This window comes from Procambarus clarkii, chromosome 81 (genome assembly GCF_040958095.1).
Source record: "Procambarus clarkii isolate CNS0578487 chromosome 81, FALCON_Pclarkii_2.0, whole genome shotgun sequence".
Lineage (NCBI taxonomy): Eukaryota > Metazoa > Arthropoda > Malacostraca > Decapoda > Cambaridae > Procambarus > Procambarus clarkii.
This window is the reverse complement of record NC_091230.1, coordinates 25,320,594-25,346,552: the sequence shown is the minus strand read 5'-3', so window position 1 is coordinate 25,346,552 and position 25,959 is coordinate 25,320,594. Positions and strand designations below refer to the sequence as shown.

At 47.7% G+C, this 25,959-nt stretch overlaps 1 protein-coding gene across 1 annotated transcript; it reads right to left on the bottom strand.

Moving 5' to 3' along the window:
• Positions 1-1,397: 1,397 nt before the first annotated feature.
• On the bottom strand, positions 1,398-14,315 carry LOC123773070 (trichohyalin-like). The gene is made up of 2 exons (XM_069315582.1): positions 14,190-14,315; positions 1,398-4,877 (listed from the first exon to the last, which is right to left on the bottom strand). Exons 1-2 carry the CDS (start codon positions 14,313-14,315, stop codon positions 1,398-1,400), a joined length of 3,606 nt encoding a protein of 1,201 aa, XP_069171683.1.
• Between the last annotated feature and the right edge of the window lie 11,644 nt (positions 14,316-25,959).

The window sequence follows — 25,959 nt, the reverse complement described above, 5'->3', positions numbered from 1 at the left end:
TCAAAAAATTTCGTTCGATTCTTTTCTTTTCGTTGATTTTACTCTCTTGTATCGCAAAGTTTTCTTAGACAACATCAAGGAACTCGGTAGACGAAGGAACCCAAATCTGGCAGACAAGTTTATTAGAATAATGTAGAGAAAACAGGTATAGCAGTGCACATACGTAATTCATAATGAAGGAAAACTAAAGGAGAATAAAATAATATAAAATTCTCAACCTTCGTTTGTTGAGTCTTCGAGCGAAGTACAGTGACACGCCGGGTAGAAGGGGGATGATGAAACTCCGGGACTTCATACAAAGGACTGTCTGGTCTGAATTTTGCCGTCGTCGTGGATATTACGTTATAGGGATAAGAAGAACAATGAACAAGAGTAACAAATAATAATAATAATAACGTGCGTATGTTGCCTACTGAACGTTAGGTTGGGTTAGGTAAGCCGGATCCCACTGGGCAGAGCCGGTTTTTTTTGTTTTGTTGTCCATTACACATTCATGGTGTGTAATTTGAGTTAATTGTGGGGAATAAGGGAGTGCTGGCTTGTCACTTAGATATAATACACCTTCTCCTTCACTGGTGTACTTAGATCCTCAGGTAGGACGAGGCTATAAGGCTACCTATTGCAATTATATTTCATAATGTTGTAAATGAATTGTGCGCGGAGGGCTGGGCTCGGAGGGGTGTTGGAGGAGGCGGGTCACACAGGGCACCCCCCAGCACCCCAGCGCCCCCCGCGACCCCCCCGCCAGTCTCCCCTCCAGCTCCCCGCCCACGTCCGCATCCTTCGCCGCGCGGTGGCCGAGGGCAGGAAAAGTTGCAAAAAAAGGTAAAAAAAATAGAAGCCAGAAAATAACGTTCTGTAATATCCAAGGCTATTAAAGTACATTTTCATAAGCAACATGTATATAGGGTTCTACGTTACGTATGGTTATATTATTTAAATAAATGTAGGTAGAGTAATGTGAGGAGAGTGTAAAAATACAGCGTGTATACACGAAGCCAAAGCCAAAGGTTCCCTTCTACTTACATTGATCGGAATCAACCTTCGCTGGCAGCGGGGCCTGGGAGTTGCCAGTCTGGCTAGATAGTTGCCAACGACTGTTTAAATTATCTGCATTTATAATAATCTTGATTACGGGTATTTGTGTTCATAACGTAGTGTTACTTTAAGAGATGCTCCATATGCAGTTACCTTTACTGTGCGGACATCTTCTTCAATAGAAGATGTACAACTCTAAACATTAGGCTTAGTGACAAAAGATATAGCATTTATAAGAGGAAAAACTCCTGCTAAAGCGACTCTTAGGGAATCATTAATAATTCAGTGATGTAATTAATATATTCGTCACCGGCTTAACACAACTGATGTTATTTCCCCTCAAAACCAATTAATGTAAGTTAATATCGACTTGAGGCGTTGGCAGTTTCCAAGGGTGAGAGCCGTACATCATCGTACCCTCGGCAACCAAACGTTCTTACAGCCCCTAGCCAGCCCGCCTCGCCACCCAACGTTTTCCATTCGCTCAATTTTCCGCGAAATGTTTGCCAGCTACGATAGCGCTCGCCGATTATCCCTGATGCTGGAAAACGTTTTTGATGCAGCGTGACTCCTGCAAAGCCAGTCTGAGGCGGGAGAGGTGGACGGAGACCCGTGGGCGGCTCCTGGCGGTGACCTCTTCCCTTGCCTGCCCTCCCTGCCCGCTTGGGGGCGCCTCCACTCTTGGTGCTGGGAGGGCTCTTGTGGGCTGCTGTAGCCTCGGCTGTTGTGGCCTGCTGTAGCCCCGGCTCTTCTGGCTGCTGTAGCCTCAGCTCTTGCTGTATCCTCGGTTCATGTGGCTGTTGTATCGTCGGCTCTTGTGGCCTGCTGTAGCCTCGGCTCTTGTGGCTGCTGTATCCTCGGCTCTTGTGGGCTGCTGTAGCCTCGGCTCTTGTGGCTGCTGTAGCCTCGGCTCTTGTGGCTACTGTATCCTCGGCTCTTGCTGTATCCTCAGCTCTTGTGGCTGCTGTGTCCTCGGCTCTTGTGGCTGCTTGTGTCCTCGGTTCTTGCTGTATCCTCGGCTCTTGTGGCTGCTGTATCCTCGGCTCTTGTGGCTGCTGTATCCTCGGCTCTTGTGGCCTGCTGTATCCTCGGCTCTTGTGGGCTGCTGTATCCTCGCCTCTTGTGGCTGCTGTAGCCTCGGCTCTTGTGGCTGCTGTATCCTCGGCTCTTGTGGCTGCTGTATCCTCGGCTCTTGTGGCTGCTGTATCCTCGGCTCTTGTGGGCTGCTGTAGCCTTGGCTCTTGCTGTATCCTTGGCTCTTGTGGCTGCTGTATCCTCGGCTCTTGCTGTATCCTCGGCTTTTGTGGGCTACTGTATCCTGGGCTCTTGTGGGCTGGTGAATCCTCGGCTCTTGTGGCTGCTGTAGCCTCGGCTCTTGCTATATCCTCGGTTCTTGTGGCTGCTGTATCCTCGGTTCTTCTGGCCTGCTGTATCCTCGGCTCTTGTGGCTGCTGTATCCTCGGCTCTTGTGGCTGCTGTATCCTCAGCTCTTGTGGGCTGCTGTAGCCTCGGCTCTTGCTGCATCCTCGGCTCTTGCTGTATCCTCGGCTTTTGTGGGCTGCTGTATCCTCGGCTCTTGTGGGCTGGTGTATCCTCGGCTCTTGTGGCTGCTGTAGCCTCGGCTCTTGCTGTATCCTCGGTTCTTGTGGCTGCTGTATCCTCGGTTCTTGTGGCCTGCTGTAGCCTCGGCTCTTGTGGCCTGCTGTAGCTTCGGCTCTTGTGGCTGCTGTAGCCTCGGCTCTTGCTGTATCCTCGGTTCTTGTGGCTGCTGTATCCTCGGCTCTTGTGGCCTGCTGTAGCCTCGGCTCTTGTGGCCTGCTGTAGCCTCGGCTCTTGTGGGCTGTATCCTCGGCTCTTGTGGCTGGTGTATCCTCGGCTCTTGTGGGCTGCTGTATCCTCGGCTCTTGTAGCTGCTGTATCCTCTGCTCTTGTGGCCTGCTGTAGCCTCGGCTCTTGTGGCTGCTGTAGCCTCGGCTCTTGCTGTATTCTCGGCTTTTGTGGGCTGCTGTAGCCTCGGCTCTTGCTGTATCCTCGGCTCTTGTGGCTGCTGTATCCTCGGCTCTTGTGGCTGCTGTATCCTCGGCTCTTGTGGCTGCTGTGTCCTCGGCTCTTGTGGCTGCTGTGTCCTCGGCTCTTGCTGTATCCTCGGCTCTTGTGGCTGCTGTATCCTCGGCTCTTGTGGCTGCTGTATCCTCGGCTCTTGTGGCCTGCTGTATCCTCGGCTCTTGTGGGCCTGCTGTAGCCTCGGCTCTTGTGGCTGCTGTAGCCTCGGCTCTTGTGGGCTGCTGTATCCTCGGCTCTTGTGGCCTGCTGTAGCCTCGGCTCTTGTGGGCTGCTGCATCCTCGGCTCTTGCTGTATCCTCTGCTCTTGTGGTTGCTGTATCCTCGGCTCTTGCTGTATCCTCGGCTCTTGTAGCTGCTGTATCCTCGGCTCTTGTGGCCTGCTGTAGCCTCGGCTCTTGTGGCTGCTGTAGCCTCGGCTCTTGCTGTATCCTCGGCTCTTGTGGCTGCTGCATCCTCGGCTCTTGTGGCTGCTGTATCCTCGGCTCTTGTGGCTGCTGTATCCTCGGCTCTTGTGGCTGCTGTATCCTCGGCTCTTGTGGCCTGCTGTATCCTCGGCTCTTGTGGGCCTGCTGTAGCCTCGGCTCTTGTGGCTGCTGTAGCCTCGGCTCTTGTGGGCTGCTGTATCCTCGGCTCTTGTGGCCTGCTGTAGCCTCGGCTCTTGTGGGCTGCTGCATCCTCGGCTCTTGCTGTATCCTCTGCTCTTGTGGTTGCTGTATCCTCGGCTCTTGCTGTATCCTCGGCTCTTGTGGGCTGCTGTATCCTCGGCTCTTGTGGCCTGCTGTAGCCTCGGTTCTTGTGGGCTGCTGCATCCTCGGCTCTTGCTGTATCCTCTGCTCTTGTGGCTGCTGTATCCTCGGCTCTTGTGGGCTGTTGTATCCTCGGCTCTTGTGGCTGCTGTATCCTCGGCTCTTGTGGCTGCTGTATCCTCGGCTCTTGTGGTTGGTGTATCCTCGGCTCTTGTGGCTGCTGTATCCTCGGCTCTTGTGGCTGCTGTATTCTCGGCTCTTGTGGGCCTGCTGTAGCCTCGGCTCTTGTGGCTGCTGTAGCCTCGGCTCTTGTGGGCTGCTGTATCCTCGGCTCTTGTGGCCTGCTGTAACCTCGGCTCTTGTGGGCTGCTGCATCCTCGGCTCTTGCTGCATCCTCTGCTCTTGTGGCTGCTGTATCCTCGGCTCTTGTGGGCTGTTGTATCCTCGGCTCTTGTGGCTGCTGTATCCTCGGCTCTTGTGGCTGCTGTATCCTCGGCTCTTGTGACTGTTGTATCCTCGGCTCTTGTGGCTGCTGTATCCTCGGCTCTTGTGGCTGCTGTATCCTCGGCTCTTGTGGGCTGCTGTATCCTCGGCTCTTGTGGCTGCTGTATCCTCGGCTCTTGTGGCTGCTGTATCCTCGGCTCTTGTGGGTTGCTGTATCCTCGGATCTTGTGGCTGCTGTATCCTCTGGTCTTGTGGGCTGATGTATCCTCGGCTCTTGTGGCTGCTGTATCCTCGGCTCTTGTAGGCTGCTGTATCCTCTGGTCTTGTGGGCTGATGTATCCTCGGCTCTTGTGGCTGCTGTATCCTCGGCTCTTGTGGCTGCTGTATCCTCGGCTCTTGTGGCTGCTGTATCCTCTGGTCTTGTGGGCTGATGTATCCTCGGCTCTTGTGGCTGCTGTATCTTCGGCTCTTGTGGCTGCTGTATCCTCGGCTCTTGCTGTATCCTCGGCTCTTGCTGTATCCTCGGCTCTTGTGGCTGCTGTATCCTCGGCTTTTGTGGGCTGCTGTATCCTCGGCTCTTGTGGGCTGCTGTATCCTCGCCTCTTATGGCTACTGTATCCTCGGCTGTTGTAGGCCTCTGTACCACCTCCCCCGTTCTTTGTAGGCGGCTGTTCATATATAGTGAACATATATAGAATATATATATATATATATATATATATATATATATATATATATATATATATATATATATATATATATATATATATATATATATATATATATATATATAACATTCCTCCAAACTCAGTCACCTGGGGGGGGGGGGCTCTCACCACGCGATCAACTCCCTTTAATAAAGTTTGTTTAACTCGGATTGCACCAATTTTCACGAAATAAATAAAATAAACAAATTAATAAACAAATAAAAAACGGTGAAAATAAATATGTTGCCGTTCTTTTGAAGTACAGGAAAAACAAGATTTTTGTTGTGGGCTTTTGTATAGCCAGCTGTTGTGGTCTGTGGCCAGCTGTTGTGGTCTGTGACCAGCTGTTGTGGTCTGTGGCCAGCTGTTGTGGTCTGTGACCAGCTGTTGTGGTCTGTGGCCAGCTGTTGTGGTCTGTGACCAGCTGTTGTGGTCTGTGGCCAGCTGTTGTGGTCTGTGGCCAGCTGTTGTGGTCTGTGACCAGCTGTTGTGGTCTGTGGCCAGCTGTTGTGGTCTGTGGCCAGCTGTTGTGGTCTGTGGCCAGCTGTTGTGGTCTGTGACCAGCTGTTGTGGTCTGTGACCAGCTGTTGTGGTCTGTGGCCAGCTGTTGTGGTCTGTGGCCAGCTGTTGTGGTCTGTGACCAGCTGTTGTGGTCTGTGACCAGCTGTTGTGGTCTGTGGCCAGCTGTTGTGGTCTGTGGCCAGCTGTTGTGGTCTGTGGCCAGCTGTTGTGGTCTGTGACCAGCTGTTGTGGTCTGTGGCCAGCTGTTGTGGTCTGTGGCCAGCTGTTGTGGTCTGTGGCCAGCTGTTGTGGTCTGTGACCAGCTGTTGTGGTATGTGGCCAGCTGTTGTGGTCTGTGGCCAGCTGTTGTAGTCTGTGGCCAGCTGTTGTGGTCTGTGGCCAGCTGTTGTGGTCTGTGGCCAGCTGTTGTGGTCTGTGGCCAGCTGTTGTGGTCTGTGGCCAGCTGTTGTGGTCTGTGACCAGCTGTTGTGGTCTGTGGCCAGCTGTTGTGGTCTGTGGCCAGCTGTTGTGGTCTGTGGCCAGCTGTTGTGGTCTGTGACCAGCTGTTGTGGTATGTGGCCAGCTGTTGTGGTCTGTGGCCAGCTGTTGTAGTCTGTGGCCAGCTGTTGTGGTCTGTGACCAGCTGTTGTGGTCTGTGGCCAGCTGTTGTGGTCTGTGACCAGCTGTTGTGGTCTGTGGCCAGCTGTTGTGGTCTGTGGCCAGCTGTTGTGGTCTGTGGCCAGCTGTTGTGGTCTGTGGCCAGCTGTTGTGGTCTGTGGCCAGCTGTTGTGGTCTGTGGCCAGCTGTTGTGGTCTGTGACCAGCTGTTGTGGTCTGTGACCAGCTGTTGTGGTCTGTGGCCAGCTGTTGTGGTCTGTGACCAGCTGTTGTGGTCTGTGACCAGCTGTTGTGGTCTGTGACCAGCTGTTGTGGTCTGTGGCCAGCTGTTGTAGTCTGTGACCAGCTGTTGTGGTCTGTGACCAGCTGTTGTGGTCTGTGACCAGCTGTTGTGGTCTGTGGCCAGCTGTTGTGGTCTGTGGCCAGCTGTTGTGGTCTGTGACCAGCTGTTGTGGTCTGTGGCCAGCTGTAGTGGGCATTGGCCGGCTGTTGTGGTCTGTGACCAGCTGTAGTGGGCATTGGCCAGCTGTTGTGGTCTGTGACCAGCTGTAGTGGGCATTGGCCAGCTGTTGTGGTCTGTGACCAGCTGTTGTGGGTATTGGCCGGCTGTTGTGGTCTGTGACCAGCTGTAGTGTGCATTGGCCGGCTGTTGTGGTCTGTGACCAGCTGTTGTGGGCATTGGCCGGCTGTTGTGGTCTGTGACCAGCTGTAGTGGTGGGCATTGGCCGGCTGTTGTGGACAGTGACCAGCTGGCCACAACTGGTCACTGACCACAACAGTGACCGGCTGTTGTGCTCTGTTGATTACACCGTTGTTGTTGTTGTTGTCAGTAACTCTCGCTTTTGTTTTCCTCTCTTTTGATTCCCGTTCTCTGCTGTTGTGGTGTGGTGTTGTAGAGGGCTGTTGTGGTGTGGTGTTGTAGAGGGCTGTTGTGGTGTGGTGTTGTAGAGGGCTGTTGTGGTGTGGTGTTGTAGAGGGCTGTTGTGGTGTGGTGTTGTAGAGGGCTGTTGTGGTGTGGTGTTGTAGAGGGCTGTTGTGGTGTGGTGTTGTAGAGGGCTGTTGTGGTGTGGTGTTGTAGAGGGCTGTTGTGGTGTGGTGTTGTAGAGGGCTGTTGTGGTGTGGTGTTGTAGAGGGCTGTTGTGGTGTGGTGTTGTAGAGGGCTGTTGTGGTGTGGTGTTGTAGAGGGCTGTTGTGGTGTGGTGTTGTAGAGGGCTGTTGTGGTGTGGTGTTGTAGAGGGCTGTTGTGGTGTGGTGTTGTAGAGGGCTGTTGTGGTGTGGTGTTGTAGAGGGCTGTTGTGGTGTGGTGTTGTAGAGGGCTGTTGTGGTGTGGTGTTGTAGAGGGCTGTTGTGGTGTGGTGTTGTAGAGGGCTGTTGTGGTGTGGTGTTGTAGAGGGCTGTTGTGGTGTGGTGTTGTAGAGGGCTGTTGTGGTGTGGTGTTGTAGAGGGCTGTTGTGGTGTGGTGTTGTAGAGGGCTGTTGTGGTGTGGTGTTGTAGAGGGCTGTTGTGGTGTGGTGTTGTAGAGGGCTGTTGTGGTGTGGTGTTGTAGAGGGCTGTTGTGGTGTGGTGTTGTAGAGGGCTGTTGTGGTGTGGTGTTGTAGAGGGCTGTTGTGGTGTGGTGTTGTAGAGGGCTGTTGTAGTGTGGTGTTGTAGAGGGCTGTTGTGGTGTGGTGTTGTAGAGGGCTGTTGTGGTGTGGTGTTGTAGAGGGCTGTTGTGGTGTGGTGTTGTAGAGGGCTGTTGTGGTGTGGTGTTGTAGAGGGCTGTTGTGGTGTGGTGTTGTAGAGGGCTGTTGTGGTGTGGTGTTGTAGAGGGCTGTTGTGGTGTGGTGTTGTAGAGGGCTGTTGTAGTGTGGTGTTGTAGAGGGCTGTTGTGGTGTGGTGTTGTAGAGGGCTGTTGTGGTGTGGTGTTGTAGAGGGCTGTTGTGGTGTGGTGTTGTAGAGGGCTGTTGTAGTGTGGTGTTGTAGAGGGCTGTTGTGGTGTGGTGTTGTAGAGGGCTGTTGTGATGTGGTGTTGTAGAGGGCTGTTGTAGCTGTTTTCCCCGACTGTTGTGGGGCGGCAGTTCTTCTTAACTGTTGCGCGCGGCTGTCTCGCAGCTGCCGTGGGCAGCTGTGTATCGCAGGTGCAGCTGGCTGCTGTGGGCAGCTGTGTATCGCAGGTGCAGCTGGCTGCTGTAGGCAGCTGTGTATCGCAGGTGCAGCTGGCTGCTGTAGGCAGCTGTGTATCGCAGGTGCAGCTGGCTGCTGTGGGCAGCTGTGTATCGCAGGTGCAGCTGGCTGCTGTAGGCAGCTGTGTATCGCAGGTGCAGCTGGCTGCTGTAGGCAGCTGTGTATCGCAGGTGCAGCTGGCTGCTGTGGGCAGCTGTGTATCGCAGGTGCAGCTGGCTGTTGTGGGCAGCTGTGTATCGCAGGTGCAGCTGGCTGCTGTAGGCAGCTGTACCTGCCTGCCGTTATGAGCAGCTGCTTCTGGTGGCGCCCATCCCGCACCACCACGTAAATAAACCAACAACCTTGTCCATCACATCACAGCCTGGTCAATCACGCCGTGATCGATCACATCGGAAGCCAAGTTAAAGTAGGTCCGCAACATCACAATTAGGGCCGCCACATCACAATTAGGGCCGCCACATCACAATTAGGGCCGCCACATCACAATTAGGGCCGCCACATCACAATTAGGTCCGCCACATCACAATTAGGTCCGCCACATCACAATTAGGTCCGCCACATCACAATTAGGTCCGCCACATCACAATTAGGTCCGCCACATCACAATTAGGTCCGCCACATCACAATTAGGTCCGCCACATCACAATTAGGGCCGCCACATCACAATTAGGGCCGCTACATCACAATTAGGTCCGCCACATCACAATTAGGTCCGCCACATCACAATTAGGTCCGCCACATCACAATTAGGTCCGCCACATCACAATTAGGTCCGCCACATCACAATTAGGGCTGCCACATCACAATTAGGTCCGCCACATCACAATTAGGGCCGCCACATCACAATTAGGTCCGCCACATCACAATTAGGTCCGCCACATCACAATTAGGTCCGCCACATCACAATTGGGTCCGCCACATCACAATTAGGGCCGCCACATCACAATTAGGGCCGCCACAAAGTCCGTCAGTTCCCGTGGTGTAGTGGTAAGACACTCGCCTGGCCTTTCGCGAGTGCTTTGGCCCGGGTTCGTATCCTGGCAGGTGGAGGATTTACTGGGCGTCAATCCTTAACTGTAGCCTCTGTTTACCCAACAGTAAAATGGGTACCTGGTTGGTAAACAGTTTGGCGGGTCGTATTCCAGGGAACATGGGATTAAGGCCCTGCCCGAAACACCATGCGTGCTAGTGGCCGTACAAAAATGTAACAACTCTTGTATATATATATATATATATATATATATATATATATATATATATATATATATATATATATATATATATATATATATATATAAATAAATAAAATATAAAATTCATTCTGTGAGTGGATGTGAGTGGCTGGAGTCAGCCTCCACCACATCACTTCCTAATGCATTCCATCTACTAACTACTCTGACACTGAAAAACATCTTTCTAATGTCTCTGGCTCATTGGGGCACTGAATTTCCACCTGCGTTCCCTAGTGAGTGAATAAATAGTGATAACATGTACATGAAGCAGCATGTACAACACTCCCCAATAGGAAGAAAACCCGCTGGGTTGTTCATCCTGTCACTTGTACCCAGACACAGCTGGGACTTGCTTAGCTGTCTCAAGTGAACAGCTCCTTAGCCAACCCCTGAAATTTTCATTATCTTGCGGGTGCAAAATAAACAAGATGGGGAAGGGAATTACCAGGGGGAAAGCGCCAAGCCATTACGACTATATAGCACCGGTGAGGGGTGGGGGGGGGCCGGGTCGACGACCGGGCCGCGGGGACGCTAAGCCCCGAAAACACCTCAAGGTAACCTGGGAAGGGGTCAGGATAATTAGGGATTTGGGATGGGACGGGAGAGGGGGGGGGGAGGAATGGTGCCCAACCACTTGTGGACGGTCGGGGATTGAACGTTGAAACGTAGATAAATTGTCAAAGTTTTAAGAAGAGTTATGAAAGAAAATAACTGAGTAAGGAAGCGTTTAGGGCTTGTACATCCTGTCTTATTGTGTAGGGAAGCTGGGGTGTGGTGACGCCGGGGTGACAAGCTGGGGTGTGGTGACGCCGGGGTGACAAGCTGGGGTGTGGTGACGCCGGGGTGACAAGCTGGGGTGTGGTGACGCCGGGGTGACAAGCTGGGGTGTGGTGACGCCGGGGTGACAAGCTGGGGTGTGGTGACGCCGGGGTGACAAGCTGGGGTGTGGTGACGCCGGGGTGACAAGCAGGGTGACCTGTCACTTCACCAGCGGCCGGGGTGGCAAGCTGGGTGACCTTGTCACCCAGCCGGTCGGAGCCGGTCCGGACACCCAGGGAGCCGGTCGGCCGAGCGGACAGCACGCTGGACTTGTGATCCTGTGGGCCTGGGTTCGATCCCAGGCACCGGCGAGAAACAATGGGTAGAGTTTCTTTCACCCTATGCCCCTGTTACCAAGCAGTAAAATAGGGACCTGGGGGTTAGTCTGCTGTCACGGGCTGCTTCCTGGGGGTGGAGGCCTGGTCGAGGACCGGGCCGCGGGGACACTAAAAAAAAAAGCCCCGAAATCATCTCAAGATAACCTCAAGATAACCAAGATAACCTGTCACTTCACCAGCGGCCGGGGTGACAAGCTGGGTGACATAGTGGGGTGACTGGCAGCAGGGTCAGTGGGATCCCTCTATCTTGAGGTTATCTTGAGATGATTTCTGGGCTTTTAGTGTCCCCGCGGCCCGGTCCTCGACCAGGCCTCCACCCCCAGGAAGCAGCCCGTGACAGCTGACTAACTCCCAGGTACCTATTTACTGCTAGGTAACAGGGGCATTCAGGGTGAAAGAAACTTTGCCCATTTGTTTCTGCCTCGTGCGGGAATCGAACCTATATATATGCGGGATATGGCCACTCATCCTTCTGTTTAGAGAGTACTTTTTGTAAGTATGTTCGTAATAGTACAAACATTGACGTACTAAAGAATTAGATAGTAGAATTTTGTACTATTCACTTTATAGTCTGAAAAAAAATTAGCTAACAAGACAAACTTAAGTTTTCCTAGGCCTAGTGTAGCTCACTAATGTATTATATTAGGCCTCAGAGAGCGTGTATTAGACCTAGGAAGGTTAGGTTAGGTTACTTTAAGTTCTCTTCGCAACATAAGTAGAAGAGAGTTTTCCAGTCTGTCCAACTCAATAGTAACGATTTGTACTTTCGAATTGGGTTGTACGTCGGTATATGTACTGTGGTCCTCATCGGTACTAAAGGTACTATCAGAACAGGAGGGCCGCGGGGTCGCTAAGACCCGAAATTATCTCAAGGTAACTTCAAGGTAAGGTAAGGCTTTTCTCTCGTCAGGTAATTTATTTGTCATTATATATCGAGTTAGCTATATCTATTATTCTATATCTATATCTATTATTCGTTTACCTTGTTTCAATGTTCTTCAACGACATACTGCGTTGTTAACTGGTTTATATATGGATGGCCAGCAACCGGTTGGGATAAGCTGGTGGATCAGGTAGCCGAGTAAGTGAAGTTAAGTAAAGTGTTAGATGAGTATCGGGACGGTAGAAGTAAGTGTTGGGGGCACAGTTTGACGGGTAACCAGAAGCATGAGTGGTAGTAGTGTGGTCACCGGTGTGACCTCTGGGCCGTGCGGGAGAGTGACCTGTGTGGTGGTCAGTCCAGTGACCACCAAACAGGGGCATCGTAGCCTGGTGGATAGCGCGCAGGACTCGTAATTCTGTGGCGCGGGTTCGATTCCCGCACGAGGCAGAAACAAATGGGCAAAGTTTCTTTCACCCTAAGTGCCCCTGTTACCTAGCAGTAAATAGGTACCTGGGAGTTAGTCAGCTGTCACGGGCTGCTTTCTGGGGTGTGTGTGTGTGTGTGTGGGGTGGGAAATAAATAAAAAAAAAAAAAAAAAAAAAGTAGTTAGTAAACAGTTGATTGACAGTTGAGAGGCGGGCCGAAAGAGCAAAGCTCAACCCCTGCAAAAACACAACTAGTAAACACAACTCAGGTATTAGATGGGATTAGCTAATGACCTCAGGGAATACGATGTACTTGACTGCTGCCAAACCCTCGCCACAGTGTAATAAGTCTGCTCCCTGGCAAGTACAGAAAATAGAAGTCAAAATTGTGCCCCTCAAGGTGAAAAAGATTCAGCATGCACCGGGACAATTACGATATTTGTATGGAAGCGTGATATCTGGGTCACCAAGATATCATGGCAATAGTTTACATGTATATTGCGACGGGTCGGTGGCGGAGGAGGGCAGGGTGTGGTGTCCTAATAATATACCGAGTTTGGACCTGTGGACAGGAAAATTAAACTTGGACTTAGTAATTATATGTCATCCACATAAGCAGAACTGTGCGTCAGGAAGTATGTCAAGATGAAAAAGATGTTTTTGTATTTGTCAATAGCCGAGGAGCACTTGATTCCTTAAACAGTCGATATAAAATCTTCATGTCCTTAGTTGAGGATTGAAAGAAAAGCATAAATGAGATACAAGTAAATGACGTCACAAAATGGAATTTATGTGGATTCCATCTCATGTTGGAATAGTGTTCAACGAGTGCAATGAGAGGGGAACCCTCGCTTCTGACAGAGCAGATGTGTAATGACGTATGTGTAATGACAAATGTGTAATGACGTATGTGTAATGACAGATGTGTAATGACAGATATGTGAGACATATCTCCCCGAAGATTTAAAAAACGACTTAGTTCTTGCATTACTGAAATTTAATTTGAGAGTTGAGTGTGTATTTCCAGGGCGGTGGAGGGTTGCATTACACATTTTAGCGTCAGCAGAGCCGAGTGGAGCCCCCGGGCGGCGGACCCTACACCGCTGCTGCTGCTGCTCTCTCTGTGTGTGTGTGTGTCGCAAACCTTTATCAACTCCTATGTCCTCCCTCAGTGCTTCTTGCTCTCTATATTGTACTGTTGGTGTACTGCTGGTGATCTCTTGCTGTACTGGTGGGGACATTCTTGGGGATTTGGAGGGAATTTTGGGGGATTTTGGGGGAATTCTTGGAGATTTTGAGGGAATTCTTGGGGATTTTGAGGGGAATTCTTGGGGATTTGGAGGGGAATTCTTGGGGATTTGGAGGGAATTCTTGGGGATTTGGAGGGAATTCTTGGAGATTTGGAGGGAATTCTTGGGGGTTTTGGGGGAATTCTTGGGGATTTGGAGGGAATTCTTGGGGATTTTGAGGGAATTGTTGGGGATTTTGAGGGAATTCTTGGGGGTTTTGGGGGAATTCTTGGAGATTTTGAGGGAATTCTTGGGGGTTTGGGGGAATTCTTGGGGGTTTGGGGGAATTCTTGGGGGTTTGGGGGGAATTCTTGGTGGTACAGGTGATCATTGTGATTGTTTTGATTATACATACTATTATGATTATACAACAACAGGTACTTATCTAACAGTATTTACCTATCAGTGACTATGGGGAGTGAGGTCTAGCAATGTATGCTCCGCCTACTAACCTTCCCTTCTTGAGGTTATCTTGAGATGATTTCGGGGCTTTAGTGTCCCCGCGGCCCGGTCCTTGGCCAGGCCTCCACCCCCAAGAAGCAGCCCGTGACAGCTGACTAACACCCAGGTACCTATTTTACTGTTAGGTAACAGGGGCATAGGGTGAAAGAAACTCTGCTCATTGTTTCTCGCCGGCGCCCGGGATCGAATCCGGGACCACAGGATCACAAGTGCAGCGTGCTGTCCGCTCGGCCGACCGGCTCCCAGTTGTTGTACCTGTTGTACAACCTTGGAATTGGTACAACAAGGTTGTTGTACAACCTTGTTACCTTGTTGTACCTGTTGAATTATAATTTAGCTATCCTAATGTTCATATTCCCCCTTGTCGAGTTTGGCCTTAAAGTTGTGGATAGAGGTGGTTTCCGCAACTTCTTCTTCCTTCACTTGTTGACCACCGGTACAGGGTACGAGTATTTACTTACCTTTCTCAAGCTCAATTGTGTTTCCCGATTCATCTTGTGTTCTCTTGTCTTACTTTCCTTTAATTTAAAGAGGCTGTCCTTGTCTACCTTATCCATTCCTCTCAGTATCTTGTATGTTGTGATCATATTCCATGTGTATATTTAGTCTTTTAAGATTGGGAACGAGGCAGCTCCTATCTATAACCACCCAATCCCACTCATATACATGTCCAACCCACGCTTAAAACAATGGAGGACCCCACCTCCACCACGTTACGCGGTAATTGGTTCCACAAATCAACAATCGTGTTACCGAACCAGTATTTACCCAAGTCTTCTTCTGCAGCCTCCTTTAACAGCCATGGTGAGATAAAATCTGATCCCATTGATTTGGTCATATCTGTCCCCTCCAGATTTTTTTTTTAACTTATTCTTCAGTGTCATCCAATTGTTTCTTCGTGTGGTTCATGTATCAACCTTGGTCTCTTATGTTGGTTATAACTGAACCAACATGGTTCTACTTGTGTAAAGGAGGAAATGTATATGTTTATCTCTCAGAATGTTCGGTAATACGTTTATTGTTTGTGATGTGTGTCTATGTATGTATTAACACGATGTACTTTTTTTTTTCTACCACAGACGTGGCCACACATTTACAATGCTAACGATGTACTGAACGGGGTGAGAATAGCTTGAGCTACCTCATCCCTTTGTGTGTATTTTACCTCAATAAACTTATTTCAATTTCAATTTCAATTTCAATTTCAACATGGTTGTGTTTTAACCAACACTATTTGAAACCTTTTGTTACGTTCTCCACGTACCGCCATATAATTAATTTGGTTAGAATTCACCCTTGTGTCCTGAACCTGAGTACATGGTCTCTCACTTGTTTTTGTATGAATACACTCTGGCTTCCTGTCCCCCTGACACAGTGAATTAAATCAGAACAGCCTTGGGAAGTCCTTAGCTGTTGCTGCCATGTGATTTTCAAACTGCCTCTCACCTTCACTTCTTTCTTGAGTGTATTCATTTCTGGATCTCTTTACTGCCACTCAATTGTCACATGTTTCTAGTTCTCTGGAGTTGGTCCAGCCTTTTATGTCCCTTTCTTTAATTTCTCTGCTTATTCTTGTTCGTCTCATTCTTGAGTGGTTGTAACACCGCTCTATTGTGTCACCACTCTAAAGTGCACCACTATAATGGAACACTAAACTAATAATGTAAACACTACTTATCCTGAGTAACACTTCCCCATTGGTTGCACTTGGTAACACTGTTATGGGCTGACATATGATGGTTACACCGGGACTACAAAGTACACTGCCAACAAGGAGATGCTAACACAGAATGAAATACGCTGCCACCATCTGCCTTTGACCATTGAGACTATATCAAGCAACGAGGCAAGAAACATTGCTTGACTTGGAGAGTACTTTCTATGACTGTCATTAATTATGGAAACGGTTGTCAGCCACTATATCCAAAAGGCTAAGAGGATTCAACAATTGACACAGACGGGAAATTTAACATGAGTTTTATTGAGACCAAAATTATGTCAATCACCACTTATAAATCCTACTCTAACACTGGCAAAAATTTAAGTAATTTGCACATGGAACAAAACCTCAGAGATTACACACGTTACCTTAAGACCTCTGTCTCTCCCTGGCTGAGATGTTCTTCACAGCCCTCTCTGGGCCCCGGTGTCCGGCACTCTGCTTCCTAAGTCCCTACAGGACCTCTATATACAACCCCCACAGGGGGGAGGGGGAGATCTGCTGTTGCTACCCACCAAGAATGTACAAACACTCAAGAAGGGACGACGACGTTTCGGTCCGTCCTGGACCATTCTCAAGTCGATTCATACAAGACCTATGTATGTACAATAGTTCATACAATACCTAAAGCCACTAATACGCACGGCGTTTCGGGCATACGTTTCCAAGGAATGAATCCCATCATCTCAAGTGGTGTCTTCCCCCTTCTACTTCGCCATCCTATTGGATTTCACACAGGAATTCCCTCATCTTCTCGTAGTCGCCACATCTGTAATATCTTCCTCAACACATTTCTTCCTTTAGCCAACACACCTTCAGCTCCACTCTGTACTCAAGCATGATAATGCACTGGCTTCATTCTTAGCTCAAAATCGGAGATCGCGGGTTCGCTTTCCGAGCGGGGCAGAACTGGTTGGACATGTTTCCTTTCCCCCTAATGTTTCTCTTGTAGCAGTAAACAGGTACCCAAGTATATATATATATATATATATATATATATATATATATATATATATATATATATATATATATATATATATATATATATATATATATATATATATATATATATATATATATATATATATATATATATATATATATATATATATATATATATATATATATATATATATATATATGACAATGTCAGACTACGGAGGAAAATGAAACAGGAATTTCCTTAAGTACTTTCGTATATTAAATACATCTTCAGAAGGAATATTCCTTCTGAAGATGTATTTAATACGTATACGAAAGTACTTAAGGAAATTCCTGTTTCATTTTCCTCCGTGGTCTGACATTGTTACATTCTCAATCACGTGTTTATTTTCGTGATATACACATATATATATATATATATATATATATATATATATATATATATATATATATATATATATATATATATATATATATATATGTATATATATATATATATATATATATATATGTATATATATATATATATATATATATATATGTATATATATATATATATATATATATATATATATATGTATATATATATATATATATATATATATATATATATATATATATATATATATATATATATGTATATATATATATATATATATATATATATATATATATATGTATATATATATATATATATATATATATATATATATATGTATATATATATATATATATATATATATATATATATATATATGTATATATATATATATATATATATATATATATATATATATATATATATATATATATATATATACACACACACACACACACACACACACACACACACACACACACACACACACACACACACACACACACACACACACACAGTCTTAATGACAATAATCATGAGGTTGACCTCAATGTCAAGACACGAGAGGTCTCTCCCTTCTCAGTTGATCTTTTCCTGTTGCTACTGTTATTGTTGTACCGTTATTGTTGTTCATTCTGTTGATGTTGTAGTGTCAGTGCATCTGTTGATGTAGGATCAGTGCATCTGTTGATGTAGGATCAGTGCATCTGTTGATGTAGGATCAGTGCATCTGTTGATGTAGGATCAGTGCATCTGTTGATGTAGGATCAGTGCATCTGTTGATGTAGGGTCAGTGCATCTGTTGATGTAGTGTCAGTGCATCTGTTGATGTAGGATCAGTGCATCTGTTGATGTAGGATCAGTGCATCTGTTGATGTAGGGTCAGTGCATCTGTTGATGTAGGGTCAGTGGATCTGTTGATGTAGGATCAGTGCATCTGTTGATGTAGGGTCAGTGCATCTGTTGATGTAGGGTCAGTGGATCTGTTGATGTAGGATCAGTGCATCTGTTGATGTAGGATCAGTGCATCTGTTGATGTAGGATCAATGCATCTGTTGATGTAGGATCAGTGCATCTGTTGATGTAGTGTCAGTGCATCTGTTGATGTAGTGTCAGTGCATCTGTTGATGTAGTGTCAGTGCATCTGTTGATGTAGGATCAGTGCATCTGTTGATGTAGGATCAGTGCATCTGTTGATGTAGGATCAGTGCATCTGTTGATGTAGGGTCAGTGGATCTGTTACGTCTAACATAAGTAGCTGCATTTGTCTTGTAACGGCAACTGTTACTACTTAACCTACAACGTTGCTTCTTGTAGCGGATGCTACCGTTCAGCATGACACTGTTGGCACTGATGCTGCCCTTAAGCATGGCACTGTTGGCACTCTGATGCCACCCTTCTGCCTGTGGCATTTGATGACCTGTTGCTTTATTAACCTTGTCACTAATTACTGTTCCTAATCATTGGGATTTTCAGTTATTACCTTTACCTCGCTGCCGTTGTTGCCCGTTGCCACCATGGCCACTGGCTGCCGTTGCCATCTCTACCGTTACTACGTATTATAGGGAGCGTCCGAAGGTCGGTATCCAGTAGGCAGTGAGGTTGGTGTTGTGATGCTGACCGCTGTGTTGATGATCGTATGTCATGTCTGCCTCCTCTTCCTTCCTGTGGCTCCACAGATCTTTCTCTCGCAGCACATTGCACTTGCTGGGGTTGAGCTCCAACAGCCAGCCAGCCATCTGGCCGTCCGCCCGTTCCTCGCAGGTACGGGCGGAGAGATGTTACATGGCTGTCGCCTCCACCCACGGTTACAGGAGAGAGTACAGCAGTGGTATGTAATAACGTCAGATAAAACAATTACCTGTTGCCAAGATTTGGAGGCCAAAAAGCCAGATCCAGCTCCGGTAGATATTGATTGGTGGATCAGTGGATTGGTGGACCGGTGTACCAGTGGACCAGTGGATTGGTGGACCGGTGTACCAGTGGACCAGTGGTCCATTTGCGTCTCCAGCTTCATGTCTTTCTAATTTTCCTAATTACCTCATGTTACGCTCATGTCCCCCCTCTGTTTCTCCCCCTACAAAGGTCTAATTCCCTTAAGCTATCCTCATAGATTAATTAGTCCAAGATGTGGATTCCAAACCGGTGCTACATATTGGTCTAACAAGGACTGTGTAGTTCTAATGTTTACAAGCATCTCTTACGGCGCCAATGTCACCCTGTTTGTGTGTGTGCTGCTCCTGGAATTATATCCACTCCCAAATCCTTTTCTCACTCCGACTCCTGTAGTTGGCTTTCCCTTATGGTGTGGATATCTTGACGTCTCCTCTCTCTCTCTTGTGAATGGTTGTGGGGTCATATACTTGTCCATCTCAGACGCAGGTGGTCTTGGCTTCTTGTATCAGGAAGCTGTGGAAGATCTGCTCTGTGTGTGTAAATAAGTCCTTTAATAAGTCCCATAATAAGTCCCACCGTGTAGGTGACAACGGTAAACATAGGTTTGATGAGGTTATGAAGGACCCATGAGGATATAAGGGAGCCGGTCGGCCAAGCGGACAGCACGCGGGACTTGTGATCCTGTGGTCCTGGGTTCGATCCCAGGCGCCGGCGAGAAACAATGGGCAGAGTTTCTTTCACCCTATGCCCCTGTTACCTAGCAGTAAAATAGGTACCTGGGTGTCAGCTATCACGGGCTGCTTCCTGGGGGTGGAGGCCTGGTCGAGGACCGGGCCGCGGGGACACTAAAGCCCCGAAATCATCTCAAGATAACCTCAAGAACCCATGGCGGTGCTGTTGCATATGATCTCTTCATCCCTATTACGTCGGCAGATGCCGCTAAGACATCAGTGGCTTCAATGCTATTGATGCCTAAGGCACTAAGACATCAATGTCAATGTCCGCATTCTTATGTTCTTAATTCCTTTTTTTAGTTTGGGACAGGAAGTCTGTGTATATATATATATTTTATATACTACTGACCCTCTCCAGGATGCAACTCCACCTCAGCTGCCTTTCTCCTGGGGTACGTGTTTACTGCTGGGGTGAACAGAGGCATGTGGTGAAAGGACACGTGCCCCCCACTATTGCTTTCCCGCCCGGGAATCGAACCTGGGATCCCCGATTGTGAATCGAACCCAACTGTATTTCCGAGATCCTCTTAAGGAGGTTATCTTGAGGATATCTTGAGATGATTTCGGGGCTTACCCTCCCCGCGGCCCGGTCCTCGACCAGGCCTTGTTGTTACACACACCCAGGAAGCAGCCCGTAGCAGCTGTCTAACTCCCAGGTACCTATTTACTGCTAGGGTGAAAGAAACTCTGCCTATTTGGATTCGCCTCCACCGGGGATCGAATCCGGAACCTCAGGACTACGAATCCGAAGCGCTGTCCACTCAGCTGTTTTTGGCCCCCCTAATACTTAATCTACAGTTGACAAACGTTATTGACGGCGTGGAGACTTTGCATGTTTGAGTGTAAGTGTTGACCTGGCGGCGTTTTAGAGTAAACCAGGCCAGTGGCCCAGATCCTGGCTTATATATAGAGGAGGAGGAGGAGGGAGGCGTCAGTGTGCTGGGGAGGGAGGGAGAGCACGCTGCTGCCCGCCCCGCCCTCCCACACTAACACCCACCACCACAACCCACAATAATATCCTCACTACTACTATTACTATCCTTACCACCACACACAACTCTCCCCCCCCCCCACACACATCTCTGCTCCCACCACACACACACACATCTCTGCTCCCACCACACACACACACATCTCTGCTCCCACCACACACACACACATCTCTGCTCCCACCACACACAATCTCTGCTCCCACCACACACACACACACATCTCTGCTCCCACCACACACACACACACACACACCTCCCCCTCCCCCCCACCGACACCTGTGCTTCCCTTACACACATACACCTCTGCCCCCTCACAGGGAAAAGGGAAGGTGCTCCAGTGCATTAGGGAGTACTTAAGCAACAGGAAACAGCGAGTAACTGTGAGGGGGGAGACATCAGAGTGGCGAGATGTCACCAGCTGAGTCCCACAGGGCTCAGTATTTAGATCCATCCTGTTTCTAATATATGTAAACGATCTTCCAGAGGGTATAGACTCATTCCTCTCAATGTTTGCTGATGATGCAAAAATTATGAGAAGAATCAAGACGGATGAAGATAGACAGAGACTACAGGATGACCTGGATAAACTGGAGGAATGGTCTAGAAAATGGCTGCTAAAGTTCAACTCAGGAAAGTGTAAGGTGATGAAATTAGGCGAAGGGAGCAGGAGGCTGAACACAAGGTATCATCTGGGAGGGGAAATCCTGCAAGAGTCAAATAGAGAGAAGGATCTGGGGGTTGATATCACACCGAACCTGTCCCCAGAGGCCCACATCAAAAGAATATCAGCGGCATATGCTAGACTGGCCAACATAAGAACTGCCTTTAGAAACTTGTGTAAGGAATCTTTCAGAACCCTGTATACCACTTATGTAAGACCAATCCTGGAGTATGCAGCTCCAGCCTGGAGTCCATACCTAGTTAAACACAAGACAAAGTTAGAGAAGATTCAGCGGTATGCCACCAGGCTCGTCCCGGAACTGAGAGAATTGAGCTACGAGCAAAGGCTAAAGGAGCTGAACCTCACATCCCTGGAAAACAGAAGAGTAAGGGGAGACATGATAACCACCTACAAAATTCTCAGGGGAATTGACAGGGTGGACAAAGACAAACTCTTCAGCACGGGTGGGACACGAACAAGGGGACACAGGTGGAAACTTAGTACCCAGATGAGCCACAGAGACGTTAGAAAGAATTTTTTCAGTGTCAGAGTAGTTAATAAATGGAATGCACTAGGAAGTGATGTGGTGGAGGCTGACTCCATACACAGTTTGAATTTAGATATGATAGAGCCCAATAGGCTCAATAATCTGTACACCAGTTGATTGACAGTTGAGAGGCGGGACCAAAGAGCCAAAGCTCAACCCCCGCAAGCACAATTAGGTGAGTACACACACACATCTAACCCCCGTTACACCTCCTCCCACACATTTCTACCCCCCCCCACCCCCTCTCACACACACATGAGCATTGTAAAATCCTCCAAAAGGACTTCAACAAGTTGCAAAAATGATCGGATAAATGGCTACTGGAGTTCAATAAGAGCAAGTGTAAAGTTATGGAAATGGGAAAAGGAGACACCTGACCAAAAGGACAGTACACAATGAAGGGAAACTAACTTCCTGTAACTCTAGAAAAAGACCTGAGAGTGGACATAACTCCGGAGATTCATATAAATAGGATAACGTCAGCAGCATACTCTACGGTATGAAAAAACTTAGAATTTTATTTAAGAGCCTAAATAAGAAATCATTTAGATTGGTTCAAGTTCAAGTTCAAGTATGTTTATTGAGACAAGAAAAAATACATCTCAAAGGGATAGAGTAGCTTAGGCTATTTCTACCCCTCATTTAGATTGGGGTCTACAGTTATGCGCCGTATGTGTAGCGGGAGAATGTGAAATAGTCTTGGTGCTCCCTGTTGTAATAATTGTAATTACGAAGCAATAAGATGCTTATCTTAACATACTAAGAAGGTTAGGTAAGGTCGGTGTTTTCTATGAAGCTTTTCAAGGAAAACTAAAATATTCACAATAAATTAGTATGTCACATATGCACTTATTTAATAAGTCAATATTGACTGTACGAAAGTGCGAGAAGGGGTTGCCTGATGATGACTGAGTTCTTTCTCAGAGTACCTATTGTGCAGAGTGCAGAGTACTCTGAGTTTCTCAGAGTACCTATTGCACCTCTGCTTTTCATTTGAGGTATTCTGCACATCCTACAATATCTCCAGGTCTCTTGTGATGTTATTTCCGTTAGCAGATTTTAAACCAGTCCCTCTTAACATTTCTCAAGTGTAATTTATTATGCATTTCTCCCACCTACTCTAGAAAATACAGATCTATATCTATCACAGCCCCGCTCCTGTGCTAGGGAAGTCCACTACGGGCTCACCATAGCCCGTGCTACTTCGAGATTTTTGTTCCAAGTAGCTGAATCTATAACCACAACAACAACAGGGACCACAGGGCGAGATGTAAGTGACGGCGAGTGACAGGGTTACTCAGGACCCCCATGGCAGTGACCACAACCAGTTCTGAACAAATGTATTTATGGCTACTCTCCTTTCAACGTAGAAAATAACTACTATTTTACCCCAAAATAAGTATGTTTTCTGCTATTGGTATATTAAAGAGCTTATCTTGAGGTTATCTTGAGATGATTTCGGGGCTTTAGTGTCCCCGCGGCCCGGTCCTCGACCAGGCCTCCACCCCCAGGAAGCAGCCCGTGACAGCTGACTAACACCCAGGTACCTATTTTACTGCTAGGTAACAGGGGCATAGGGTGAAAGAAACTCTGCCCATTGTTTCTCGCCGGCGCCCGGGATCGAACCCGGGACCACAGGATCACAAGTCCAGTGTGCTGTCCGCTCGGCCGACCGGCTCGACCAGCTTAACAATATCTGCAACACTGTGCTATGCCTAATTAAGCCATGCTAGGCCTAATTAGCTATTGCTAGGCCTAATTAAACAATGATAGGCCTAATATACATAATCCTAGACGTATGCAGTTAATTAAATTAATATATTAGTTCGTTTTATCGGGGTCAGGTACACACACACACACACACACACACACACACACACACACACACACACACACACACACACACACACACACACACACACACACACACACACACATACACACACATACACACACACACACACACACACACACACACATACACACACACACACACACACACACACACACACACACACACACACACACACATATATATATATATATATATATATATATCAGTATATTTTGGTAGCAGTCTTTCTGCTGTCATGAGTAAGGGCGAGTAAAGCATGAGTAAAGTGGGTGAGTAATGTCACCAGTAACCTGGTTGATATACCAACCATTCTTTTAATGTTAATGTTTAATGTTTTAATGTAATTTAATTTTAATTTTTAATCTTTTAATGTAATGTTTAATGTTTTAACCTATATCTATAACGTGTAAGTAAGGTGTTGAATAATCCATCAGTAAAGTGGTGAGTGTGGTGAGTAAGATGGCAAGGTGTTGCATGGGTGATCGTGGAGAAGGTAGTGGGGGGGTGGGTAGGTGGGGGGGGGGCTCCCCAGTCCTATAGTGGGGAGGGGTCCCCCAGTCCTTGGGGGGGGGGGGGAGGGGGTACCGATCTGTCCCTGTATTGATAAACGCTCCCCCTCCCCCCCCACCCCCTTCCCCCCTCCCATCCTCCAATACCCCCTCCCCCCCTCTCCCCCCAACCCCCCATTTTCTGCAACACTTCCCCTCTAATACCCACCCCCCACCCCCACCCACCCCCCCTCTCCCTTCTCGCCACCACCTCCTCTCTTTCAAATTGGACACAAATACAGTATACAATTAATTACAGAACAAAATAAAAAGGGACATTGAGAAATTTTATTTGTACAATATGGGTACAATGGGTGGAGTGGGTTGAACTAATCGACACATTGATTAGGGACAAATGGGAACGTGATTGGACAAATGGGGAACGTGAGTGGACAAATGGGAACGTGAGTGGACAAATGGGGAACGTGATTGGACAAATGGGGAACGTGATTGGACAAATGGGAACGTGATTGGACAAATAGGAACGTGATTGGACAAATGGGAACGTGATTGGACGAATAGGAACGTGATTAGGGACAAATGGGAACGTGAGTGGACAAATGGGAACGTGATTGGACAAATGGGGAACGTGATTGGACAAATGGGGAACGTGATTGGACAAATGGGAACGTGATTGGACAAATGGGGAACGTGATTGGACAAATGGGAACGTGATTGGACAAATGGGAACGTGATTGGACAAATGGGGAACGTGACTGGACAAATGGGAACGTGATTGGACAAATGGGAACGTGATTGGACAAATGGGAACGTGATTGGACAAATGGGGAACGTGATTGGACAAATGGGAACGTGATTGGACAAATAGGAACGTGATTGGACAAATGGGAACGTGATTGGACAAATGGGAACGTGATTGGACAAATGGGGAACGTGATTGGACAAATGGGGAACGTGAGTGGACAAATGGGAACGTGATTGGACAAATGGGGAACGTGATTGGACAAACGGGGAACGTGATTGGACAAATGGGGAACGTGATTGGACAAATGGGGAAAGTGATTGGACAAATGGGAACGTGATTGGACAAATGGGAACGTGATTGGACAAATGGGGAACGTGATTGGACAAATGGGGAACGTGAGTGGACAAATGGGAACGTGATTGGACAAATGGGGAACGTGATTGGACAAACGGGGAACGTGATTGGACAAATGGGGAACGTGATTGGACAAATGGGGAAAGTGATTGGACAAATGGGGAACGTGATTGGACAAATGGGGAACGTGAGTGGACAAATGGGAACGTGATTGGACAAATGGGGAACGTGAGTGGACAAATGGGGAACGTGAGTGGACAAATGGGGAACGTGATTGGACAAATGGGGAACGTGAGTGGACAAATGGGAACGTGATTGGACAAATGGGGAACGTGATTGGACAAACGGGGAACGTGATTGGACAAATGGGGAACGTGATTGGACAAATGGGGAAAGTGATTGGACAAATGGGGAACGTGATTGGACAAATGGGGAACGTGAGTGGACAAATGGGAACGTGATTGGACAAATGGGGAACGTGAGTGGACAAATGGGGAACGTGAGTGGACAAATGGGGAACGTGATTGGACAAATGGGGAACGTGATTGGACAAATGGGGACGTGATTGGACAAATGGGGAACGTGAGTGGATAAATGGGGAACGTGAGTGGACAAATGGGGAACGTGATTGGACAAATGGGGAACGTGAGAGGACAAATGGGAACGTGAGTGGACAAATGGGGAACGTGATTGGACAAATGGGGAACGTGAGAGGACAAATGGGAACGTGATTGGACAAATGGGGAACGTGATTGGACAAATGGGGAACGTGATTGGACAAATGGGGAACGTGAGTGGACAAATGGGAACGTGATTGGACAAATGGGATCGTGATTGGACAAATGGGGAACGTGATTGGACAAATGGGAACGTGATTGGACAAATGGGAACGTGATT